Source organism: Podarcis filfolensis, assembly GCF_964270895.1.
Source record: "Podarcis filfolensis genome assembly, chromosome: 6".
NCBI classification, from domain to species: Eukaryota; Metazoa; Chordata; class Lepidosauria; order Squamata; family Lacertidae; genus Podarcis; species Podarcis filfolensis.
Window position 1 is genome coordinate 68,322,913 of NC_139609.1, and position 24,563 is coordinate 68,347,475.

Here is a 24,563-nt window from a genome sequence, read left to right on the forward strand (position 1 = left end):
TCTAGCATACATACAGTACTTTTAAGCTTACAGCCTCAGGCTGAAGTGGCAGTGGCAGGAATACAGAGATCCAGTTAGATTCCTATGGCTGGGTAAGACGCCATTCAGAGGCAGAAGAAAGATTTCTCATGACAAAATTTGGTCCAAAATTAAAACGTCTGTTAAGTGGTTGTGCTTGCAAATGAAGTCAGTTACATGGGGGAAATGTGTGCCTATTTGGGAAGGAATGCTTCAGGGAGAGAGAGAGAGAGAGAGAGAGAGAGAGAGAAAGCTCTGAGGGTCAAGGAGGAGAGCAAACCTCTCCTCCTTACCTCGGGTTAAGAACTTAATCCGTTCTGGAGGTCTGTTCTTAACCTGAAACTGTTCTTAACCTGAGGTACCACTTTAGCTAATGGGGCCTCCCACTACCACTGCGCTGCTGCTGCACGATTTGTGTTCTCATCCTGAAGCAAAGTTCTTAACCTGAGATATTATTTCTGGGTTAGCAGAGTCTGTAACCTGAAGTGTCTGTAACCTGAAGCATCTGTAACCCAAGGTACCACTGTACCTCTGTGATGGGGAACATGAGTGCCTTCACCTATTGTTGGGCTGTCAACACCCATCAGCCCAACTGGAGAGACGGATGAGTTGCAGTCAGGTAACATCCGAAGGTCTACAGGTTTCTCAAACTGCACTGTAATTAAAACATGGGGCTGCAGTTCAGTGAAACGCTGTAGGGATATTTTTGTACACCAAGAGCACTGTTCCAAATTCAAGCCCGTGTTACCGTGGCAACCAGGCTTTAGTTAGCTATTTTATACCAGCTGGGATACTTTGGCCTATATTTCCCCCCCAGCTTGCTTGAGAATTTACACTTTACAAGTGGGATTAGCTTACCTTTGCAGCTGTTTGTAAACATTATTACTCTGATTGTCAGAGTGGCCTGTGAGTGCACACCTCAGTGCAGAATCACACCGACTCACTTTCCTTCCTTTCTCCAACATACTCGTATTTTCCCCATATCAAGCTCTTAATCCTTCTAAAAGTGAGAAAAGTGCTCTTAAGTGTTGTTATTCTCCCAGAACCAGCTTCACGTTTATGTACCATCCTGTACGCCTCACAGAGAGGAAGAACACACACGTAAAACAGTTGCTTTATCAGTATTTACAAGTTTAATCCACATTTTAGCCAACGTTTTGTGATGCCAACACTTGTCATTCTGACTATAACATGAGCTCCCGGAAAATAGCAGGGCCATGCCCCCCACACAGTGGGAACAAGGCTTGACCTAGGGTAGGGGTGGGGAACCTGGGGTCCTCCAGATCATCCTTTCCCAACTTTGGATTCCCAGCTGGTTGGACTGCAATTCCCATCATCCCTGACCATTGGCTGATGGGAGTTGTAGTCCAGCAACATTTGGGGACCCAAGGTGGGGGCAGTCTGTTCTAGATGTTGCTAGACTACTGCTTCCATCATCCCTGCCTATTAGCCATGTTAGCTGGTGTTGATGGGAGTCCAGCAGTGGGGGGAGCACAGGTTATTTATTTAAGCTATTTCTATACTGCCCCATACTTCAAATAAATATTTGCGAGATTCTCCACCCTGGAGACAGAGATCTGAGCTCTCTCCTGAGATGTACTCCCAGGCAACGTTCTCAGCAGCCCAGCTCCATACGACAGCAACACACCATGTAAAGTTGTGCTCTGGTCTTGCGATAAAGGTCACATGCATGGTGCATTTTCCCTCTTTACAATGGGCCCATTGGCCTCATCCGTTCCTAAGAGCCATGAGCTCAAGGGGAACTGCTTCACTGCTGTGACATCAACATTTTCCTTTTTGCACACAATGACTGCCTTTGTACCCTGACTGGTATATTGTGCCTTTGTTCCACACTCTTTCCTTGCTCCCTGTGCCATGATTCTACTCCAGAGAATTAAACTGTAAGAGTCAGTTTCCAACACTATCCGCTCCAAAGGTTGGTGTCAATGAATCAGGAGAGAGACATCACCCTGGACCTTGCATCCTCAACTCCACAGACTGAAGGTTGCTATCGTTTGAGAGGAAGGGCTGGTTTAAGCCTGCAGGAGCAAATTGGTGAGCTGCTCAGCCAAGACAAAGAACCATGCAGCCAGAATACGGGCAAAGCTGCAGGGAGCACCAATAACTTCTTGGGGAAAATGTGAAATAATGGCTACGCTGCAAAGAACCTCATTTAAAGTAGATCCTCTAAGCTCCACCCACCCCTCAAAGGCCACAGACAAAGCTGAAGTGGAAAGGGTTTGGGTAAGGGATGCTGGATAAGTACTCAGCTTAGCTGTTTTTGTAAAAAAAGAAGGGACACTGGGTGAGTAAGTTTAATGGCGTATAACAGCCACATGTGATATCAGGCTCCTGGGGTATTTGCGTACCCTCCCATCCCCTTTTTCCAAAGTTTCAGGACTTCCTTAAGAGGCAAAACTTCAACCTGGGGCCATGAACAGCAGACGTAATGGATCCTTGTGCTTTGTCAGGGAACAGGGTGGACCAAAGTCCTTCTGTGAGATACAGACCAATGCACTTTGCTCTTCGTTGCCACCTTGAGACACCTCTTCCTTTCCCATCGAAGAGGCTCAGCTGCACAGTCGATGGAACAGTCAAGTGACACATATGGCATTTGTGGCGGTCTTAACACATGCTCTTTCCTGAGCCCAGGTGGAAAGCAAGGGGGACTATCAGCTTCCCCACAGTGACACAGGCAGGAATTGCAAGAATTGGGGGTGGCGGGTGCGCAGGCAAAGATGTAGAGAGTCATGATGCCTCCTACCATGCAGAGCAAAAGGTAACTAGTAGGGACATTGGCAATTGCTGAAGCTTGGGCTGGAGTTTCAGTGCAGCGGGAAACCCAATATAGGTTCTGTGGAAACGGCAGACCCAGAGAGAAAGGGCTCCTTTGGATAGTCTCTGCAAGGTCCTCCTCAGGTGCTGGGCTGTGATGGCTGTGGTGGGATGTAGGGTGGGGGAGCTGCAGCAGAAAGAGAGGGGCAATCAGGATGTGGCCAGAAGCACTGAAGGTTAAAGTGAGACTAGCCTCATAGGGAGGGGTGGATGTGAAAGTCATCCCTCAGCAGTTGCATACTGCACAGTGCACAAGGATAAGGGAGGTGTTGTCCCCCACATCTCAGGAATAACCAGAAGAAGCTCTCGGGCCACATTCACACCACAGATTTAAAGCACTATGATACCATTTTTAAAAGTCATGGCTTCTCCTAAAGAATACTGGGAGCTGAAGTGTGCTGAGTTATGAGAAGACCCAGATTCTGCCTCCAGAGCTACAATTCCCAGAGCTCTCTGTGAAGAGGAATTTATCGTTAAACCACCCTGGTAGCAGTGATGGCTAGTGCACCCATTGGGACTGGTAAGACAGAAGGCAGGGAGGCCAACAACACATGGAGCCAGAGCCAAGTACAGTCGTACCTTGGAAGTTGAATGGAATCCGTTTCAGAAGTCCGTTTGACTTCCAAAATGTTCGGAAACCAAAGCGTGGCCTCTGATTGGCCGCAGAAAGCTCCTGCAGCCAATCAGAAGCTGCGGAAGCCCCATCGGACATTTGGATTCACTTGCGGGTTTACGGCGTTTGGGAGCCAAAACTTTCGAGAACTAAGCTGTTTGAAAACCAAGGTATGACTGCAGAGCCAACTAATTTGAGTTTCCCACCTCCCCATCCTCCTCCCTGCTGAGTTAGCAATGGCTGAAATGCAGCCTACCCTACAGATGTAGGAGTCAATAGCAACCCTGATACCTGGGAGGAGACAGTGCCACCCCCTGGAATGAATGTAAGTTAAGAAGGCAGGCAGAGGCTGGCCAATGTTGGTAGAAGAGTTCACCATTCGCCCTGTTGGACCATCTTCCACTTCCCGGTAGTAACCTCTGTTCTGGAGATGTTGGTCTAGAACAGGGCGGCTAATCTCAGAAACCTGCAGATGTTTCTGCATCACAATTCCCATGATCCCTAAGTATTGTCCATGGTAGCTGGGGGAGATGGGAGTTTATGTCTAACAAAACCTGAAGGTTCCCAACACCAGCCCCCTCTTTCCCCATTTGGTGGCTGAATGAAATGCAACACTTCAATTCCTAAGGAAGGTTCTCTATACAGAAGGAGAGGATAAGACAAAGCTTTAACTAAGGCTCACTTGTCTTCAAGTCTAATTCCACCCCCCCTACTTTCTTACCTGCAGGGTTGTAGTATGGTGGCCCAGGTGGGTAAAGAGGATACTGTGCAGCTGGTGCTGTGGGAGGATAGGAAACAACTGGTGTATAGCCAGGATGATATGGTGCTGGCCCAGCTTTGGGATCCATAGGGTAAGGCCCTGGAGGCTGGGCAGGGTAGCCAGAAAGTGGGATCTCTTGACCTGGGACAAAGGAAACAGATTCTGTGAGCATATGCTGGGCTGATGAGCCTACAAGTCAGGCAAGGAAAACCTGTGATGCTCTAGATGTGGCTGGACTGCAGCTCCCTTCAACCCTTCACATTTGGCATGCTGATTAGTGTCAATAGGACTTTGGAATCCAACATGTGAAGAGCCACAGATTCACCTCCATGCCTCCCCTAACTTGCTTTCCGCCCCCCTAAACTAAACAGCCCCAGACATTGTACCTCTTAGGGGAGGTGTTCTAGCCTCTGGTCTTTTGGGAGTCTGGTTCTGCAACTTTTTGAGCTGTACTGTATTGTTTCTTAAGTGCACAGATCAGAACTGTGCACAGTATTCTTAGTGTGGTCTCACCATGGATTTGTATTAAGGCATTACAATATCAGCAGGCTTGTTTTCAAACCCTTTCCTAAGCCTTCCTAACATGAAATTTACCACTACTACTACTACTACTACTACTACTACTACTACTACTACTATTAAAGTGGTATACTGAGCCAATGTTTTCATTGAGCTTTCCTGGTCAGTCACTTGCTGGCTCAGACCATATCGGTGTAAACATGAATGTAGGATGCTCATCATTTTACACACATTTTGGAATTATTTATTTTGGGGGACCAAAGCTTTCCATTTAATCCCCATAGCTTCATTTGCTGTTGTTTATGCTTTCACATAAGCTTTTCAGGGAAAGACCCTGATGTTGGGAAAGATTGAGGGCACAAGGAGAAGGGGACGACAGAGGACAAGATGGTTGGACAGTGTTCTCGAAGCTACCAACATGAGTTTGACCAAACTGCGGGAGGCAGTGGAAGACAGGAGTGCCTGGCGTGCTCTGGTCCATGGGGCATGAAGAGTCAGACACAACTAAATGACTAAACAACAAACATGCTTTCACAGTCCACACATGCAAAGAAAAGCACAGCTAAGTGCCCCAATCTACTAATGCGTAGGTCTACTCTTGCAGGTCAGTTGTCTTGATGAATATCCTTGCAGAAGAGGCTACATAGAATATTTAACTGGACAACAAACACAGTATGCTATAGATAGATTATAACATCTCCAAGACAGAGAACATGAAGGCCTAAGCCAAATGTTCTGTAAGGCCTGCCTTGCTGGATCTGACCAAAGTTCCATTTACTCTAACACTCTCTGTCTTCCACAGTAGCTAGTCAAATGCCACAGGAAAAATTCCCAATTGGAAAGCACATCTGAACTGTAGAAGTCCCATTGAAAATATGAATGCATTTTATAGAAAATGGGCTGATCCCCAGCTGAAGCCCTCTCTGCGTGTTATATGCTCCATTATGAGACATGAATATATCTTGTTATCCAGAACAGGTTTAAAACCAAAGAAAATTTGATTTGTTTTTGCTTTGCATGACCTTGAACATCCTTAAGAAAAATAAAAATCATAAAACATTGATATTATCAGACCTGCAGCTTACCAGAACACTTCCACAAAAGCATATAAACAGTATCTGCATAAGAATTTGCAGATTGTGGAGATTCATTTCATCTCTAATCCTGAGCTACTTGTGAGAAAGAAGGTCATGGCCCACATCACCAGGACTTCTCCTACCTTGATAGGGTGTCTGTAGGTGATGCCGTCGCTGGTACAAGTAGCAGCAGGAGCACAGGAAGCAGCAGACAATTGTGGCAACAATAGCCACAAAGAGAATCACAGCTGAAGCGATGCCAGCAATGGTTTTGGGGCTATAGGATACAGACAGAGGTGATAAATGAGCTGTGCATACAATAGCATCTGATACCAAACCAGACACCGGAGATTCCAGAAGTAGACTTGATTGAGATAGAAATAAATGGAGTTTTTCTTAATAATAACAGGAGGAAATTGTGTTGTCAATATAGATGAGCTAGGTGACAAATTACTTTTAGCTGTATGTAAAAAACACACCCTCCCTCTACCCCATACCTATAATTACATGATTAAGAATAACAGTTTCATGCATTAGCCTGCATTGAATGTATAGTCAAATGCTTCCTCTTCTAGTTTTTAGCTACCCTGATTGTGGGTTAAATGGAATAAATAGTTAACTCACCAGGACATCAACAGGAAGCCTTGATAAGCTAACTGGAAGCTGATGAGGGCAGAGTGGAAACCTACTGGTTCCAACAACCTTTGGGGCAGACAGTTTTAATATATGTGTGTAGAGAGACTATAGAAACTATGCCAGGAGTGGAGAACATTTTATAGTCAAAAGGTTGCAATCCTTCCTGGGCACCCTTTGGAGGGAGCAGGGCACGTGCCATTGATGGACAGGGGCAGAGGCAAAAGTGGGTGGAGTCAGAGGCTAAAAATGGGTGGAGCAACCTTTGTATAGTAGGCTGCACTCCAGCCGCACAAATGTCAGAAGTTGCTCACACAGCTCATCTTCTAGTCAGGCAATCCAGGGGTAATATCAGAATTCAAGGATATGTTCCAGCTAGGCAGAAGTACTTAAGGAGGACATGGAGCAGACCTGAGGGACAGACAGAGAGGCCTGGCGGGCCACATTCAGCCCTTGGGCTTGTGGTTTTCCAACTCTGGAGTAGGAGATCCCATGAGGTTCACCTCCACTAGGGATTGATCTTACCTATATCCATGATTTCTAACTGAGGTATGAGCTCTGTACTTTATGCTCAAATCAGTGAGGTGTGTGGATCACAGTGTGTGTATACATACACGTGTCTGCAGTAGGGATGTGAAAAGGCAGTGTTTTTCGTTCTGCCCTGTATTCCCAGTATGCAGAACTGTTTCCATTCTGCTGCATCTCACCTTCTGCCAAAAACAACGTTATTCATCTCGCTGTCCATTGTAGCGAATTTATGTAACTTACATCATTCATGTAATTAATTAAGTAAATTATGCCATTACCTTGTCAATGCATTACTCCACCCCGATCATTTCAATGCAAAGAGATGCAATGCAAATAGGGGGAGGAATGTAATTAACTATGTATCGTTTGAGGATGGAACAGCAGCAGCAGCAGTAAATAACAATCATGTTCACTGGATGGATGTCTATTTTGGACATGGGGCAAATAAATGAACATTGGCAAATCCCACTCCCATTTCTGTTTCGTCAAAATTTTCCAACATCCCTTAGGGTCTATCTCCATGGTGAAAGCCGTTCCCAGCTGCACAGCAGGAATTTTGAGTATAAAAACCACTCAGAGGAAATTATTCCCCTGCCCCCACACAGCCACTATTATGATCTGATCAAATTTGCAACCCCTCCATGGCTGCATATCAGGAACAAAAAGGAGTGGGGGATAATAAGAAGTCTGCTCACTTCTTTCCTCCTCCGCTCCATCTGGTCTAGCCTTTTCAAGTATTGAAGCACAACCTTGACCCTTTCTTCTTCTCTCCCTTTTTCTCCCAGCCCCTCCCTTTCTTGGCACACATATTGCCTGTTCTTACCCAAATGCTATGCAGTGCTTTTGTTGCCGTTCAGTGAGGAGTTTCCTGAGGTCAATGCAGCAGTAACGCTGATAGCAGTCACCACAGCAGAAGGAGGGAAAGTGGCAGTCGAAGCCAGGATGCCATGAGCCATTTCGGTCCATGTACCACTTGCAGTCCTCATCGGCTGAGACTGTGGGGAGGTTGAATAAGTCATTCGTTAGTCTTTACCTGCCTCTGAGCATGTGCAGAGTACATTTCCCTCACCACTTGTCAACTGCAGCCTGTCTGCTTCCCTACCCACATGCTTAAAATAAATGGCAGTGATGCCATATAACAGCACAACTTTATCACTGATAGCATTCATACCAGAAAATAAAAAAAACATCTATTTTCTTTCACCACTGGAATACAGTCCAAGGAGCGCACTAGAATGCAATCCAATAATACAAGATGCAGTCTTTGTCATCTAGCTATTACCTTCTCAAGATCCACTTTTACAAGGACCAGGATAGCAGGATATACTGCACATCTTCCTTTAAATGCAATTTAAATTTCCTGCATGAATGCATACAAATGGAAAAGTTGTATCACAATTCCATATCACAATTCTCTGTTTTTTCTCTGTGATTGCTTCCAGAGGTGGATAATTTAGGTAAAGGTAAAGGAACCCCTGACCATTAGGTCCAGTCGTGACCGACTCTGGGCTTGCAGTGCTCATCTCGCTTTATTGGCTGAGGGAGCCGGCGTACAGCTTCCGGGTCTCTGGCGAACCAGAGCAGCACACAGAAACACTGTTTACCTTCCCATCGGAGCGGTACCTATTTATCTACTTGCACTTTGACATGCTTTCGAACTGCTAGGTTGGCAGTAGCAGGGACTGAGCAACAGGAGCTCACCCCATCACGGGGATTTGAACCACCAATCTTCTGATTGGCAAGTCCTAGGCTCTGTGGTTTAACCCACAGCGCCATCCGCATCCCGTGGACAATTTAGCAGCACCCAAAACACTGCTGCTCGAAGCAGAACAGCAAATCTGTTTCCAAACTTCTAACACTCTTCAGCCAAGGGGACACTCCGCTTTTCCACAGCCCAAATGTTGGAGTGGAGCCATTTTCATTGGGGCCATTATGTGTGAGGAAAGGGTTAAATACTCCCCATTCACTGCACTGCCAATCATGATTGCCTCTCCAGCATAGAAATGGAGGGGTTAATGTGATAGTGTTTATTCCTAGAGAGATGGAACAGCTGACAGAGAAGAAAATGACTAGGGCAATCTATGCAGGCCATAACTGGCCAAAATAACCACCCAGCAGGTCATCTACACATGGGGAAATTATGCAACTATTATATAGAGCTTTTAAAAGTTGGATTTTAGGACAGCTGGGAGGGAAACAAACCAGAAGCTGAACAGACAGAACATGAGATAGGGCTGTTTTGTTCCCTGTGCAGATGCCTTCATTAAAATAAAATAAAAAAGTGACTAAAGCAGGCTATTTCACAGTAAATTCTCTACCAAAGTAAGAACAGCTGGGTCACACTAAGTGAGACAGCAACACTTTCGAATTCTCTCTGGCTAAAGAATTCCCATAAATAGAAGTGATGTGCAACATAATAGCTACCATCAAGGGGACTTTAACCAAAAACTTCCATTTCCACTGAAGGGAGCTAGTAAAGATATAGCAGGCCAAGATAAAATGCACTTGAAAGTTTCCACTGAAGCCCTCTATTTAAATGGACAAGGGAGTATAGACACCCTCTGTACATCGGCTGGGACTCCTAAAATAGCTAATGCTTAATCTTCATCCAGTTTCTAATCCAATCAAAGCAACACTGTATCACCTATCAAGTGATCAAGAGTCCTAATGCCAGTAGTGTCCTTTGCAATAAATGTGCTAAACCTCACATGAACTCCTCTCCTTTGTAAACCAGGTAAAGGTAATAGTCTTTATTTCACACTGGAGAGGAGCCCCATCTGATGAAGGATCTTGGGCCCAGTGGTAAAGCTTCAAAGGGACAAGTGATGTAGGAAGCTGGGCAAGGAGACCAGGGCAGGCTATTCTCTCCAGTCTGCTATTCTCTCTGTATCAAATCCCAAACTCCAAAACAAATTAGCATAACAAACCATAATATCAGAGATGAAGCAAGGATGTCAGGCCTATTCAGTGTATTGTACAGAATGTCAGAAGTATGACTGTCTGCCTGCTGGACAGACATTGTGGGTGCTCAATACAATGAGCTCCTGGCCTCCAGGTAACACGTTTGTTGTTCTAGAGCAGGGATGTCCAACCTGTAGATCGTGATCTACCGGTAGACCACCGGGGTGCTCCAGGTAGATCGTGAGACGATAGGAAGTGATCACTGAGAAACAGCTTTGGCCTCTCCCCCCCCCAAAAAAGCTGAACAACCCTTGGCAAATCTCCCTCCATTTAGTTGCCACCTTTGGTAGATCACTGCCAGTTTTTTTTATACTGGGAGTAGGATCACAGTCTCTTGGGAGTTGGACATGCCTGTTCTAGAGTAAACATCTCCCAATGGGGATATGTAAGAAGCTTTTGGCACACTTTCGCCCTCTTCACTTTTTCAAGTCCTACTTCAATTCCCTTCTCCTTTTCCCTCGGAAGCAGAAACAATTAACCAGACAGCCTCCAATTCCCTATGTCCTGAGCAAGAGAAGTAACAGATCACTGGGACTATCCAATAAAGCCAAATGTTGGAAGGACAGACACAGCACATAGTTAAATGGCACACTGTTGAAAGGTGTTGTGATGGCCACCAGTTTGTATGGTTTTAAAAGGAGATAAGACAAATTCATGCAGACAACTCTATGGCAATGCTCGCTAGCCATTATGGATATCAGAAGGAGTGTGCTTTGGCATACCAGTTGCTGAGCATTGCAAGTGTGGGGAAAGAGTGCTGTAGACTAGATGGGGCCTTGGCCTGATCCAGCAGGCTCTTCTTTTATTTTTTTCATGGGCTCTGTTAACTCATTGTCACCCCTTATCTGCAGTTGAACAAAATGTAGGACAAAACTACTTTTCCTGTTGTCCAGACAACATGGTGCACATGTAGCCATTCTGCTTTTAAAATAAATAGACGAGGGGGCAGGTGCTGAAGTCACATGCATGTCCCTCCTTCTTGGAAATGTAGATGAGCATGCATATATAAAGCCTGTCGCAGGCGAGAAAAATCAGGCACACATAGATCATATTACATCAGACCTGGCCGTGAGTCAGGGCAGCAGGGGGACAGGAAACTGAAACTCCTCCGCTCTTTGAGACATGTAGACTGGGCAGCTGCCGTGGTTTTATATTGCCACCTAGAGTATCATGTTTTGGAAGTTCATACTCACGCTCCAAGTCCCCTTCTCTTCCAAATGTAATCTCCACATATGGAACATGATCAGCTGCCTTGGAATGGATGGAAATGATGCATGCCCTGCTCTATACACACAGCAAGGCTTTGATTCATGAAACCTGCCTTATCCAGCCAGGTCCAGCTCCTTACTCAGGAATCCCACCCTCCTGTCATTCTGCCTGTGACCTTTGGGCCATAGCAACTGCCATAAGCTCTCAAATCTTTTAGGAAGCTGTATCGATGCACTAGGTGCATAGAGCATGCAGGGTCTGCTTGTATTTCAGCAGTGAGGAAACTATCTAGTACTTTGGGGCAATGATGGGGCAAATTGGCAAATCCATCCAGTTCAAGCTTATTTCAATGCCATCATAATGACCTGCACTTAAACCATAAGTTATTTTAATACATTTTGTTTTCTAACTATGCTGAACTTCTGAAGGAACTGTCATAACCATCTGTCGTACACAAGCTATTTTATTTACTTATATTTTGTCCTTTCGCCAAGTAGCTCCAAATGATGGGCATGATTCTTACCACCACCACTATATTCTCACAACAATCCTGTGAGACAGGTTAAGTTACAACATCACACATTGATGTGGAGATCTGAACCAGCCCTAGTCCAAAACACCAACTACTAACACAGCACTCTATTTTTTGACAAATGTTAGTCCCTTCAACATCTGCAATTCTAAAAGCAGCCCCTCCCCACCGTGCAAGCAATTCCCTTGCAGAGAAGGTGTATTCTCACCATGCCACAGAATCTAGAAATGTGTTTGTAATCTCTGGCAGTAAATACAAGATTAAGGCAAATCTCAAAAGTAATGATCTGATGATTACTCAATAAATACAATTTCCATACAGTGACTTCTGTCTTTGTACTTTTGTATTTCCAGGCTGTGATGCTTTATGGTTTGCATTTTTTATTCTTTGTTTTCTTCCTTTTTGTTATGTTTGCACTTTTCTCTTTGTAATGAATCAATAAAATATATATACATTTTAATAAATACAGTGACTTCCCTTTATCTTGGGTGTGCTCAGTGTCCCCCAGTCCATGGAAACTACGTTTATTATTTACGAACATATTTTGCATTTCTATTATTACTGTTGTTGTTGTTGTCATTGTTGTTATTTTATTACCCGCCCTTCACCCTAAGGCACCCAAAGAGCACTACCCTCTCAGTCAACAATAAATGTTAAAAACATTTAAAAAAACCAGAACCCTAAATATTAAACAGAAATAAACCTGCACTACAAAATTAAACAATTACATAAAACCAGGTGCAGCAAAACATATATGAAAACAACAGAATTAAAAATACCAAAAATCTTTAAATAATCTCAAAATGTCTGGGGGGAAATAAAACAAAATAGACAATCATGATCTAGATGCCAAACGAGATTCGAGGGTGTTTCACAATTGGGATGCCATTGCTGAAAAGGCCCTTTCTCTGACAGTCCCCACAGTCCCACCCACAATACAGACTGACTGAGAAACATTAGCTAGAAGTTGCATGGCTTTGTGGGTTAAGAAAGTTGAAAAACAGCCATGAGACCACAGAACTACAGGGCTGACAGACACCTAAAGGTCATAGCCACCTGGTTCAAAAAACAGAAATGGAAATATACTGGGTCTCAGGAAAGAAAATCTCATCAAGGGTCCATATTTGCTGTGCTCACTTACTGAGCCAGGACTAGCAGCCAGGAAAGGCAATATATAAGTTTATTTTTTATTTTTATTTTTTTGTAGGAGGAACAGCTGCACCTCCCTTTCTCTCTCTCTGCAGACCACAGCATCACTCTTTCCCCTGGCACTGGAAGCCCAGAAAAGAGAAAAGGGTGTGCATAGCCACCATTAACACTCTCATATTACTTCTTCTATAGGGTTTGAGGCATGCAGTAGGAATAGCTCTGCAGTGACAGGATGGAAAGGTAGAAAAGCAAGCTAATACAAGCGTAGCCTTCTAACATGTAAGCTATCCATCTGTAGGAAGATTTGGACATTGGAAAGGAATTTCTTCAGTGTCTTCCAACCAGAAATCTGAATCATATACCTCCCTGTCTATTTCAATATGATCTTAGAGACGCTCGTACAACAGACTTGTTTTTGGCTAGATAGTCGATTTACTGAGTTTAATCACTCTTTAGTATTTTGTGCAGAGATATTGCCAAGCATGGAAAAAGCACTCCTGCAACAGAGCTTGAATAATTAACGTTTCTGGCATCAACTCCTTTAGTGCAGTAAAAACATCTCTTCCTTATACAAAACTGGAAAAAAGGAAAAACCACCCTCCTAGTATTATTGGGGTCATAAGCAACACAGATCCAAGACAGAAACAAATGTCTATAGAAAGATAAGTGTAGGCATGGACATATTTAACCGAAGCATCTAGCCAGATCCACTCAGAAGTTTTTCAGAATAAAAAGGTCTTCACCAACCACCCAAAGACTAAGACAGATCCAATCAACTTGATAAATAAATTCTACTTCTACAGCTTGCAGATCACAAGTGCACAGAATGTGGGGGTGGGAGTAGGAATCTCAGTATGGAAGTTGCCCCATGTTGGCTCTGAAGCAATACCTCACAGTACTGTACCTGGTCATTAAAATGGTACCACAGATGGTACCATGGACAGCACCACCAAGATGCACAATTGGATGCAAGAAACTCACATTAAACCTAATACAGTGGTACCTCGGGTTACGAACTTCATTCATTCCAGAGGTCCATTCTTAACCTGAAACCATTCTTAACCTGAGGTGCGCTCTTGCTAATGGGGACTCCAGTTGCCGCTGCACCGCGATTTCTGTTCTCATCCTGGGGCAAAGTTTGCAACCCAAGGTACTACTTCCGGGTTAGTGGAGTTTGTAACCCCAAGTGTTTGTAACCCGAGGTACCACTGTACTGAGGTAATGAGCAAGGGACCCTGGCAATCATTATTTGATTGGCAGATGAATGGATAAATAAATTCAACCAAACTCATGACAGTGGCAACCTTCTTAAGGCAATTCAGCGCTTGACCTCTTACAAGGCTTCTGTCATGAGCCATGATCTCAAATGTCATATTTCTGCTCAGTCTCCCCCTTAGAAGCATAGACTGGTAGAGTTGGGAGGAATCACAAGGGTCATCTAGTCCAACTCCCTGCAATGCAGCAATCTCTTGCCCGATGTGGGACTTGAACCACAACACTGAGATTAAATTTTCGTGCTCTACCAACAGATATCTGCCTTCTTCCATGCCTCCCCCCATGCTTTATTTTTCCTCCCTTGCTGTCAGGATTTCCCTCCCTTTAAGCGTTCCCAGACATCATTCTCCCAGCTCCCCCCCCCCCCCGCAGCAATTTTTCATTCAGCCTTTCACATTTAGCTAGCTACAAAAGAATCCACTCTTGTTACTGTAAGTAGATTCATTTCCTGTACTGTTTCCACCGTGGGATTATCTTGTCTTCCTTTGATTAATATTTGTCTGATATACATCTTCATCTGATTATCCTCAATTAAAGCATTTAGCTCTGAAGCCACCAACTCCCTCTCTCCCTCCCCAAGCGCACACCAACAGCAAGTGAGTACATCCTTGATCCTCTAAGAAGGTGACAAGGAGCAGCTCAGCTGCAAGAACATAGGCATCATTTAATGACTAGAAGTCTCTTATCTTACAGATAGTTTTGGACAACACAAAGCATCTGTTTTTCAAGAATTCCAAGTTTTTGTTCTGATTCTTCCTTCTCTTTCAATTCTATTATTTTTTTGGTGTTGCTACAGATAATGAGGGGGGAAATAAACCGTTATCAAAACAAAACAAAACAGAAAACCCAGACAACCAATCTGAGGAAGGACTCTATGAATTGCAAACAGATATGCTGTACAGTATGTACTTTTGTTATCCAAGAAGATATTTTAATAAAAGTAATTTTTGTTATTAAACAGGAAACCCACACAAGTGGCACTGCATTGTACATATAATTCCAGAGGCTGAGTTCTTTAACCAGCTTTTAAATGTATCTGACAGGGAGGGATCTCAAATCTATAACTTCTATGCAGTATTTCAAATAGTTATTTGGCAAGGAAAAGATGGAACAGCTACTTTTGAAATCTGTGGGATGGTGGGCTAGTGAATAGAAGAGTGTTTGCTTTAGAAAAAACACAGTTCTAATGAAAGATTACACTGGGTCCACTTAAGGCTCCTGCTTTTGTGTGCTGGTGATAGGGGTGATGTGTTTCTCCTCTAGGGGGGGCTGCTTCCTCCTCTGGCCTTTTTATCAGTAAGTAAGCCCCTGTAAGGGACGTGGGTGGCGCTGTGGGTTAAACCGCAGAGCCTAGGACTTGCCAATCAGAAGGTCGGCGGTTTGAATCCCCGCGACAGGGTGAGCTCCCGTTGCTCGGTCCCTGCTCCTGCCAACCTAGCAGTTCGAAAGCACGTCAAAGTGAAGGATAAATAGGTACCACTCCGGCGGGAAGGTAAACGGCGTTTCTGTGCACTGCTCCGGTTCGCCAGAAGTGGCTTAGTCATGCTGGCCACATGACCCGGAAGCTGTACACCAGCTCCCTTGGCCAATAAAGCGAAATGAGCTCCGCAACCCCAGAGTCGGCCACGACTGGACCTAATGGTCAGGGATCCCTTTACCTTTACCTTTAAGCCCCTGCTGCCCAAGCTGCTTTTCTACCCAAGAAAGGAAAGAAATATAGGTATCACAGATGAAAAATGAGTCAAGATAGTAATTTTGAACAGTAAAATGGCCATGGTTAAAGAGACTCTTCTACTCTTGAGCACAGCTTTCCATGGTTGATTTGATTTTTAAAGGAAGAGGCTATCACTGATCCAGAGTCCAACCCTCCAGATGTTGCTGGACTACAATTCCCATCATTCCTGACAGACAACTATGGTTGGAGTTGATGGGAGTTGGAGTCCAACAACAACTGGAGGATCATAGGCTCTCCTTCCTGTCTGGCCTACACCCCCACCTGCACACTCTTTTTGCTCTATAAATTAGGTTTTCACCCCCTCCTTTTTTGTGCAATGAGGAGAGCCCCTGGTTTTAAACTGATTGGTCTGCCAGCATTATGCGTAGTTTGAGCCTCAGTTACTTAGATTTGTGGCTCACAATTTCTCCTACCACACTGACTTGCTCTTGCCAGAACCTTTCCTTGATTTTTTTTAATTAAAAAACCCATCTCTTTAATTAAAAAACCCATCAGTATTTTGTGTTGGGAATAGCAGCATAACTTCTGTATGTGTTTTTAATTGTCGCAAATTGAAAACTGCTTTGAAAACTTTTTTTAATCTCAAGTGTGGGGCAGAGACTGTGGGTGGAACTCAATTCAGTGTAGCACTAATAAAGGAAACAAGGTTTACTTACACAGTGGGACATTTCCCCCTGCACACCCCCTAAATCTGTTCTGGGATCCCCCCCCCAACCCTCCAGAGAAGATATATGGGGCAGAGGGGATAGGAAAGGAGGGAAATCCTACTGCATGAGCAGAGCTCATTCCATGCATGCAATACCTCCATTGAATTCCACCCTATATCTAGATCTAAGGCAGAGTCATCTGACATGCGACAGATCTTAGATTACTCCTCTACTGAACAAAACTACTGCCACAGACCAAACACAACAGACTGTTACAGAGAGAGCCCCAACACTCCATCTGCCAAAGCACTGGAGAGGTTTTTCTGCCCAATAAGCACTGTAGCTTCAAGAATAAAGGGTTTTTCTGCTCCTCAGTAGGAAAACAGGACTAATAAACATTGGGGTGCAAGAAAAATAAGTTTTCTTCTGTCTTTAGGAACTGTTATGGAAGTAAATAAAGAAGCTGGGTAGAAGTCAGTGTCTGAAATCAGCAGTAAAATTGTGACTTACAGTGGTGCCTCGCAAGACGAAATTAATCCGTTCCGTGAGTCTCTTCGTCTTGCGGTTTTTTCGTCTTGCGAAGCACGGCTATTAGCGGCTTAGCGGCTATTAGCGGCTTAGCGGCTATTAACGGCTTAGCGGCTTTAAGAAAAAGGAAACAAACTCGCAAGAACTCGCAAGACGTTTCATCTTGCGAAGCAAGCCCATAGGGAAATTCGTCTTGCGGAACGACTCAAAAAACGGAACTCTTTCGTCTTGCGCGTTTTTCGTCTTGCGAGGCATTCGTCTTGCGAGGTACCACTGTACTAGTAAGTCAGTTTGGTGGACAGTAAAAAAAAAAAAAGGTAAAGGACCCCTGGATGGTTAAGTCCAGTCAAAGGCAACTGTGGGGTGCAGTGCTCATCTCGCTTCAGGCCAAGGGAGCCAGCGTTTGTCCACAGACAGCTTTCCAGGTCATGTGGTCAGTGTGACTAAACCGCTACTGGCGCAACGGAACACAGTGACAGAAACCAGAGCGCACGGAAAAGTCGTTTACCTTTCTGCCACAGAGGTACCTATTTATCTACTTGCACTAGTGTGCCTTCCAACTGCTAGGTTGGTCAAAGCTGGGACAGAGCAACAGGAGCTCACCCCGTCGCACGGATTCAAACCGCTGATCTTCCGATTGGCAAGCCCAAGAGACTCAGTGGTTTAGACCACTGAGTCCAGTGGTTTGGACTAGGACCCAGGAGATCAGGGTTCAAATCTCCATTCATGAGGCTCACTGGGGGACCTTGGGCCAGAGTTGTTGTGAGGTCGAAATGGGGAGGGGAAGAACCATGTATGGCACTCTTAATTCCTTAGAGGAGAGTTGGGATATAAATGTAACAAACAAGTACCAGTAATAACTCTAATGGCTATGTTAAGGGATAAGTAATCTATATTAAGTTAATCTGAGACAGCAGTCTGGGACAACACTCTGAGGAGAGACTATTTTTCAGGATTGAGGAATCAATTCTGTATCTCTCTCTTGTAAATATCATTGCTGGCATTTACTTCGTTAATCACAGGCCCATCGTAGTTATCAGCACTATTTTGGAAATGGCACCCCACAAGAGAGACAGAGTTTATAGATTCCATACAGATACTGTTTTCATAAAACATGCAGAAATATATTTGAGGCTCTCTAGTACTTCTTGTTCCATATAGCAATAGTTGTTACCATAGGATAAAAGGTGTAAAAGAAACAAGTGCATTCCTGCCAATACAGGCTTTCCATTTGCTTTAGATTTAAGGAAAAGCAACTACAAGCAAATTATTGGAGGGGCCTTAGTTCAGTGACAGAGCACACAACTGGTACATAGAAAGCCTCATCAACCCCTGGCACCTCCAGTTAAGGAGAAATACTTCTGCCTTAATACAGCGGAGAGCTGCAGCCAGTCAGAATAGACAGTATTGGGGTCATAGGAGCCAATTCCTAGGGGTCATGGGGCCTCGGCCCCCACAATAAAATATTTTAGGGGGCCAGGTCCCTGCAAAGTTGATGAGCATTCCCATTCAAATGGTGTGTCTGCATGGCATCATGTGATCAAGAGCCTAGGGCTTGCCGATCGGAAGGTCAGCGGTTCGAATCCCTGCGACGGGGTGAGCTCCCGTTGCTCGGTCCCTGCTCCTGCCAACCTAGCAGTTTGAAAGCACCTCAAAGTGCAAGTAGATAAATAGGTACCGCTCCGGCGGAAAGATAAACGACGTTTCTGCGCGCTGCTCTAGTTTGGCAGAAGCGGCTTCGTCATGCTGGCCACATGACCCGGAAGCTGTACGCCGGCTCCCTCGGCCAATAAAGTGATATGAGCGCCGCAACCCCAGAGTCAGCCACGACTGGACCTAAGAGTCAGGGGTCCCTTTACCTTTACCTTACCTGGGCCCCCACAATATTTTATTCAAGTTGGCACCCCTGGTTGGGGTAGATGGCCCAATATTCTGAATAAGGCAGCTTCATATGGTCACAGAGGTGCCTAATGTGAAAATGCTCGGCATTTCAAGCGTACAAATGTATGCTTAGTATGTTTCACTCCCAATTCTTCCATAATATCTAACATATTAGCTTTTCATAAGCTTTCAGTGTGGGAGTGTATTAAAATATGTGGTCCCCCCTTGTTTGTTACATTCTGAAGTGGTATATTCTTATGTGGGAAGTAGCACTGGGAAGGGCCACAGCTCAGCAGTTCAGAGTCTGATTTGCAAGCAGAAGGCCCCGGGGTTCAATCCCTGGCATCTCCAAGTAGGGCTGAGAGCCCTCCCCCCCCCCAAGTCTGAAACTAGGAGAGTTGCTGCCAGTCAGTGTAGACAATACTGAGCCAGATGAACCAGTGGTCTGACTCAGTATGTGGTTGTTTCCTGTGTCATAATTTTTTTCCTGAGTATTTGAATGAGCTCTGCAAACCTCAAACTGCAAAGCAACAATCTGAACAGTCAATTAAAAGAGCACTAGCAATTACACTCTGGCTCTTTCTATAGTATAGTCAGATAACCCCACTTTTTGGGGAAATAGAAAGGAATTATTGAGAGAGTCAGACAGCAGCATGTTCAGCTGCCAGGGATAAGTTACTGCATGCACTCAACTCAATGCACAAATCCACATTTCTAAAAAAAGAAAGGCATAGTTATTTTTGAAACTCACACTGAATAAGACATTTAATTCTCTTGGTCCCCTCTAATTACAGGTTCAACATCCTTCCTTAGCCACAGACAAAAATTACCCACAAAGAACTCTATGGGGACGTGGCAGGAAATGGAAAAAGGGTTCAGCAGGTAGGCGTTGGTATGTGCCTTTTCAGTGGCTTCCAAGAGATGCCCAAGATGCAGCAACAGAATGCATGGATTGGTGGCAGTGATCACAATACCTACAAAGTGCAAATACCATTGAAAGTTTTTCCCTGCACAAACGCCACTGAGATAAATACTCACATTCTTGCACAGCTCCCATTCACTTCAATGGAGCACACTCAGAAATTTTCAGTGTTTAGTACGGCAAGTTTCTTATATTTGACTCTTTTCTGGCTCCTAAAACCAATCCATGAATTCTACTTGTTTACTTGGGAAGATTATATACCACTTAATAAAAAAAAAAGGATTGTAATTCAGTGGTAGAGCATTTGCTGTGCATGAAGACACTGCCTGGTTCAATCCCACACATCTCCAGGTAGGCCTGGGAATATCTGAAGTCCTGGAGATCCACAGTGTGGATGATACTGGGCAAGATGGACCAATGTTCTGGCTTGGTATAATGTAGCTTCTTAATATATCTAAAAGTGGTTTAAGATCCTCATTTAAAAAAAAAAATGATGAAAATTACTAATTGAGGGAATACATAGTTTTAAGCCAAAACTCTAAGAAGACTTAGTAGATTCCTGTTGGGTTTGTTTCTAGGCAATCCATATGGTCAAGGACCAGTTTGGGCGTGATACTCTCCATAGGGTGTCTGCCTCCATAGGAACAAATCTGGCCTTGCTAGCTAGGGGTGATGGGAGTTGTAGTTCAACAGCATCTGGGGACCCACAGGTTGAGAAAGGTTGTGTGTAACCAATTCCAGTTTTAACTACCTGCACTTTCAAAAAGCGCTTCCTCTCTGTCCTGAATCTCCCACCACCCAGCTTCCTATACTCAGAGAGGGGTTAGGAAACTTCTCTCGATCCACTTTCTCGCCACACCATGAATAATCCATACACACCTCTGGTTAGCTTCAATCTAAGACGCAACTCCCAAGGCAGAAAACCTTGAGAAATATATGGGGTGGGGGCAGCCCTCAATTCACAAGCAAGCAGCAGCAAAGGGTCCACAGGCAGAGCCACCACGCGAGGATCCGCTTCTTCCCAACTAATGGGAGCTGTGTGAGGGGCCCCGGGGCATTTTGCACATGCTCAGAGGCGTGGCTTCTCAGGTTGAAAAAAATCTGGGGAACAACTTGCCCCGGGTTCGAATTCCGAGGAAGAAACAGATCTCTCTCCCCCCCCCAGCTTTTCCTCCTCCCAGCAGAGGCGCGCCCAGACCCGTGACCCATATTTCCAAGGGGCGCCAGGGCAAGGCAGGGCTGTTGGCTCCACAGGTCGGGCCCGAAGCAGGCGCGCCCCCCAGCGCCCCTGTTGTTCTCCTGGGGCGGGAGGAAGAGAAAGGCGCCTCGGGCGGGGCAGCGTGTACCCTTGGGGCGGCCCATCCTCCTGCCCCCCTCCCCACCTCGCCCAGGCCCCCCTTGCCTTCCCTTCCCCTCGCTTCTCTCGCCTCCACCGCCTCACCGGAGGTTGCAGCAGCCAGACTGCAGAGCACCATCGCCGCCAGGCCCCAGGCTCCCATCGCGGCAGCTCCCGACGGCTCAGACCAGCTCGGCGCGCCCCAGGGCGACGCTGCGGGAGAGGGCGGGAGCCGAGAAACCCGATCCGGGGGGCGGGCGGGAGGCGACGCCTCCTCCTCTTCTCCCGGGAAGGGCGGAGATCCTCACCCCACCCCAGTCCACTAGCGAGCACGACGACCGGCCTCGGGGAGCCAGACGCGGAGGCTGCTCCGCGGTGCTTCCCCTCGGTGCGTCTCCTTGGCGCCGCTGGTGGCGGGGGGCGAGATCGGGGAGGGAAAGGAGGACTAGTCTACACGGCAGCGAAAGGCTGGAAATCGATGGCGAGAGGTTGGAAACTGGAAGGCTCTTAGAGCCCCACGTTTTGCTAGGTATGCGAGAGAAGAGAGCCGTAGAGGGCGGGAAGGATGCCCCCCCCCACTGCAGAATTTAGACCCCCCCTGCGATTTTTGCGCGTCGTGCGTTAGTTGGGCTTTTCGTGGCGACGTGCAATAGCACCATCAAACACCGTACAAAACTAACACAATTACGGTCGAGTCCAGTCAACATGCTGAACATTTCCACAGCTGCCGGCATCAACAGCGGGCAAGGGCTGTGTTGAATAAGGGAGAGATTTAACATGCGCCGAAATTGTATCCACGCATCATTTTCTAAGTGCTTGCAGACTGTTTAATTCTCTGTTCTAGGACCTTTCCTGGTATCAACGTCAAGCTAACCAGTTGGTAGTTGCTTGGTCGTCCCTTCTTCTTCTTCTTCTTCTTTTGGAAGATGGGGACATTTGCCTGCCTTCAGCCCACAGGAACCCCAAAGAATTCTCAAAGAATATAGATGGAGCCTCTAAAATTGCATCTGCAAGTTCCTTTAGTATCCCTGGGAGCAGCCCTGGAGATATGAATTCATTTAAAGTATCTAGGTGTTCTCTTATCACCTCTTCGGCTGCAGCTCCCTTTATGAATAATTTATTCTATCATCACCAGGTTGTTGGGCACTGTTTTCTTTTCGGGCAAAGCAAAGGCAGAGGCAAAGTAGGTTTTGAGCAGTTCCACTTTCTCCTCTGCCACTCAATAGCATCTCTCCATGCTTAAGAGTCACCTGTGTGGCACACATACACCTAGGTCCCCAGGTACATACTTGGGAGCATCAGACTTGAGAACAACCAAAACCCTCCCCACTATGGTTCCTTAGTATCATCTCACCATGGCCTGAAAGAAATGCATTCAGCTCAGTTATCAGAGGGCAAGGTCCTTTGTGGCAGAAGGAGCTTCTGAAGTCATCCAGGTGAACCAACCTTATCAAGCTTCCACCAAAACTATTCCCATTCACGTACTAAGCCTGTGAGCAAAATCATCCAAAACAATGAATTCTACAGTTCCTTGATCATATTACAAAAGCCCAGATACTTATTCTGGGTAAAATGAGAATTTAAACTTTTATTTAAAAATATATAGCTAGCCCTTAAAGCAGAAATAGCTAGTTCATGGGCAGTATGTGGCCTGCCAAGATAATTTTCGTGGCCCATAGGACCCGCAACATTTATTGGTGGCAAATTCAGTGGTGCTGGTTGGGGGGGGGGATTTTCCCAGGTTTCCCCAATAACCCTTGGGTATAATATGGGTAATTTTCATCTCTGTAATTTTCTAAATACACCCCCCAAATGGCTCCCTTTTAGCTCTTTATAGTTCCATTTTGTAAAGAAAGCTTTGCCTTAATTTCTGGCAGCACTATTAGCAGTGATACTTACCGCGTTCAATAAATGAAACAGTCCAAATATTTTCTTTGCACCATCTACATCTGTTGTTGCTGCTTTTTGGTACTGTTTCTATTCTTTTCCATGCGCGCACACAAAATAAGATAAAAATAAACACAGCACTACTCAGTAGCTGCCTGCGATGCTGTCAGCATCAGCAGCCAAAGTGTGGACCTTCAGCAATCTGTCCAGAGTTCTGCTGAATACATCAGAGTGGGGACAAGCAGTTGCAGCCAGCAGCACCACTTTAGCACTTAACAATAAGCACTGGTGAGCAAATTGTGTGTTGTGATTTGTAGTCTTTGTAATGGAGAACAAATGGTGTTGGGTAGGGAGGGGCAGTTGGACTGCTGTCAAATAAGCTTGAAGGCAAGGAAATGAATTTTGGAAGAAGAGATTTATTAAATAACTTTTAGAGGGAAGAGGAAGTTAAATGTATTAAATTGATTGGGGAAGGGGAGAATAGAAGTCAAGAATTTAATTCTTGACCTGGAAAGTTAATGGAATGAATTTGGGTTAAGGATGGAGCATAAATTGGTGTCCTTTTGGAGGTTTAGACAGCATGAATTGGTGAGTTTTGGTTGTACTCCAATGATTTTAGCGGGCTGGGATTTTGCTAGCAAGGTGCTGTTAGAGTAGTAGGGAATTAAAAAAAAAAACATTGATGTTCAGGCAAATCACCAGAAACATCCCCCACACATCCCCCACTCCAGAATTATATACAAAATTGTTTCAACCAAAGTAACACCATGTACATCTCTAGCTGGTGTTAAAATAATTCACATTGTAACCCGATTCAAAAAGCAAGTAAGAACAGTGCAAAAACATTGTTGAGATGGATATACTTTGAGCCAAACATCTTCTCATGCACCCACCCCCAGGCTTGGTTTGTACATGTTGCGAAACAGAGTGGCAATGTAAACCATAGGAAGGTTGAGAAGCTAAGAAGCTCCTTTGTTTCTTAACCTCATAGTAAGACCAGAAGCTTTCCTGGCCCATAAAATGTCCAAGAGGCAGGAACACACACTGATGCGGAACTAGTGCAAAACTTGAAGGTGAGCCCATAAACAAGGGCTCACCTTCCCAGCTGTGGCACCCAGTATTTCACAGCAGACTCCTACAGGAGTCATCTTGCAACAGAGCAATCCTAACTGTAGGAATTCTGCGCCAATTACGCCAGCATAAATTGCACTGGCACAATTTAGCCCCTATTCCATTCCAGAGGCATTTGATTTACACCACCCTTTCTGCTGGCTACGTCCTGCTGCGCCACGTGATGGAGCTGAAAGCAGTTTGGGCCCAGGGGTGCCAACTTGAATAAAATATTGGGGAGGACTTGTGATGATACATTGGGCTAAAGTAGGCATAGGCAACCTTCGGCCCTCCAGATGTTTTGGCCTGCAACTCCCATGATCCCTAGCTAACAGGACCAGTGGTCAGGGATGATGGGAATTGTAGTTCAAAACATCTGGAGGGCCGAAGGTTGCTTATGCCTGGGCTA

The 24,563-nt window shown here is 45.3% G+C and overlaps 1 protein-coding gene and 1 long non-coding RNA gene across 2 annotated transcripts; both read right to left on the reverse strand.

The window, feature by feature from the left end:
• Nucleotides 1-1,132: 1,132 nt before the first annotated feature.
• Nucleotides 1,133-23,097, reverse strand: SHISA4 (shisa family member 4). The gene is made up of 5 exons (XM_083617632.1): nucleotides 21,263-23,097; nucleotides 7,806-7,977; nucleotides 5,965-6,098; nucleotides 4,188-4,367; nucleotides 1,133-2,980 (listed from the first exon to the last, which is right to left on the reverse strand). Exons 1-5 carry the CDS (start codon nucleotides 21,318-21,320, stop codon nucleotides 2,934-2,936), a joined length of 591 nt encoding a protein of 196 aa, XP_083473758.1. The 5' UTR covers nucleotides 21,321-23,097; the 3' UTR covers nucleotides 1,133-2,933.
• On the reverse strand, nucleotides 15,779-21,160 carry LOC310764211. The gene is made up of 3 exons (XR_014549071.1): nucleotides 18,884-21,160; nucleotides 17,293-18,572; nucleotides 15,779-16,995 (listed from the first exon to the last, which is right to left on the reverse strand). It is a non-coding gene; the product is annotated as an uncharacterized lncRNA (long non-coding RNA).
• Nucleotides 23,098-24,563: the final 1,466 nt, after the last annotated feature.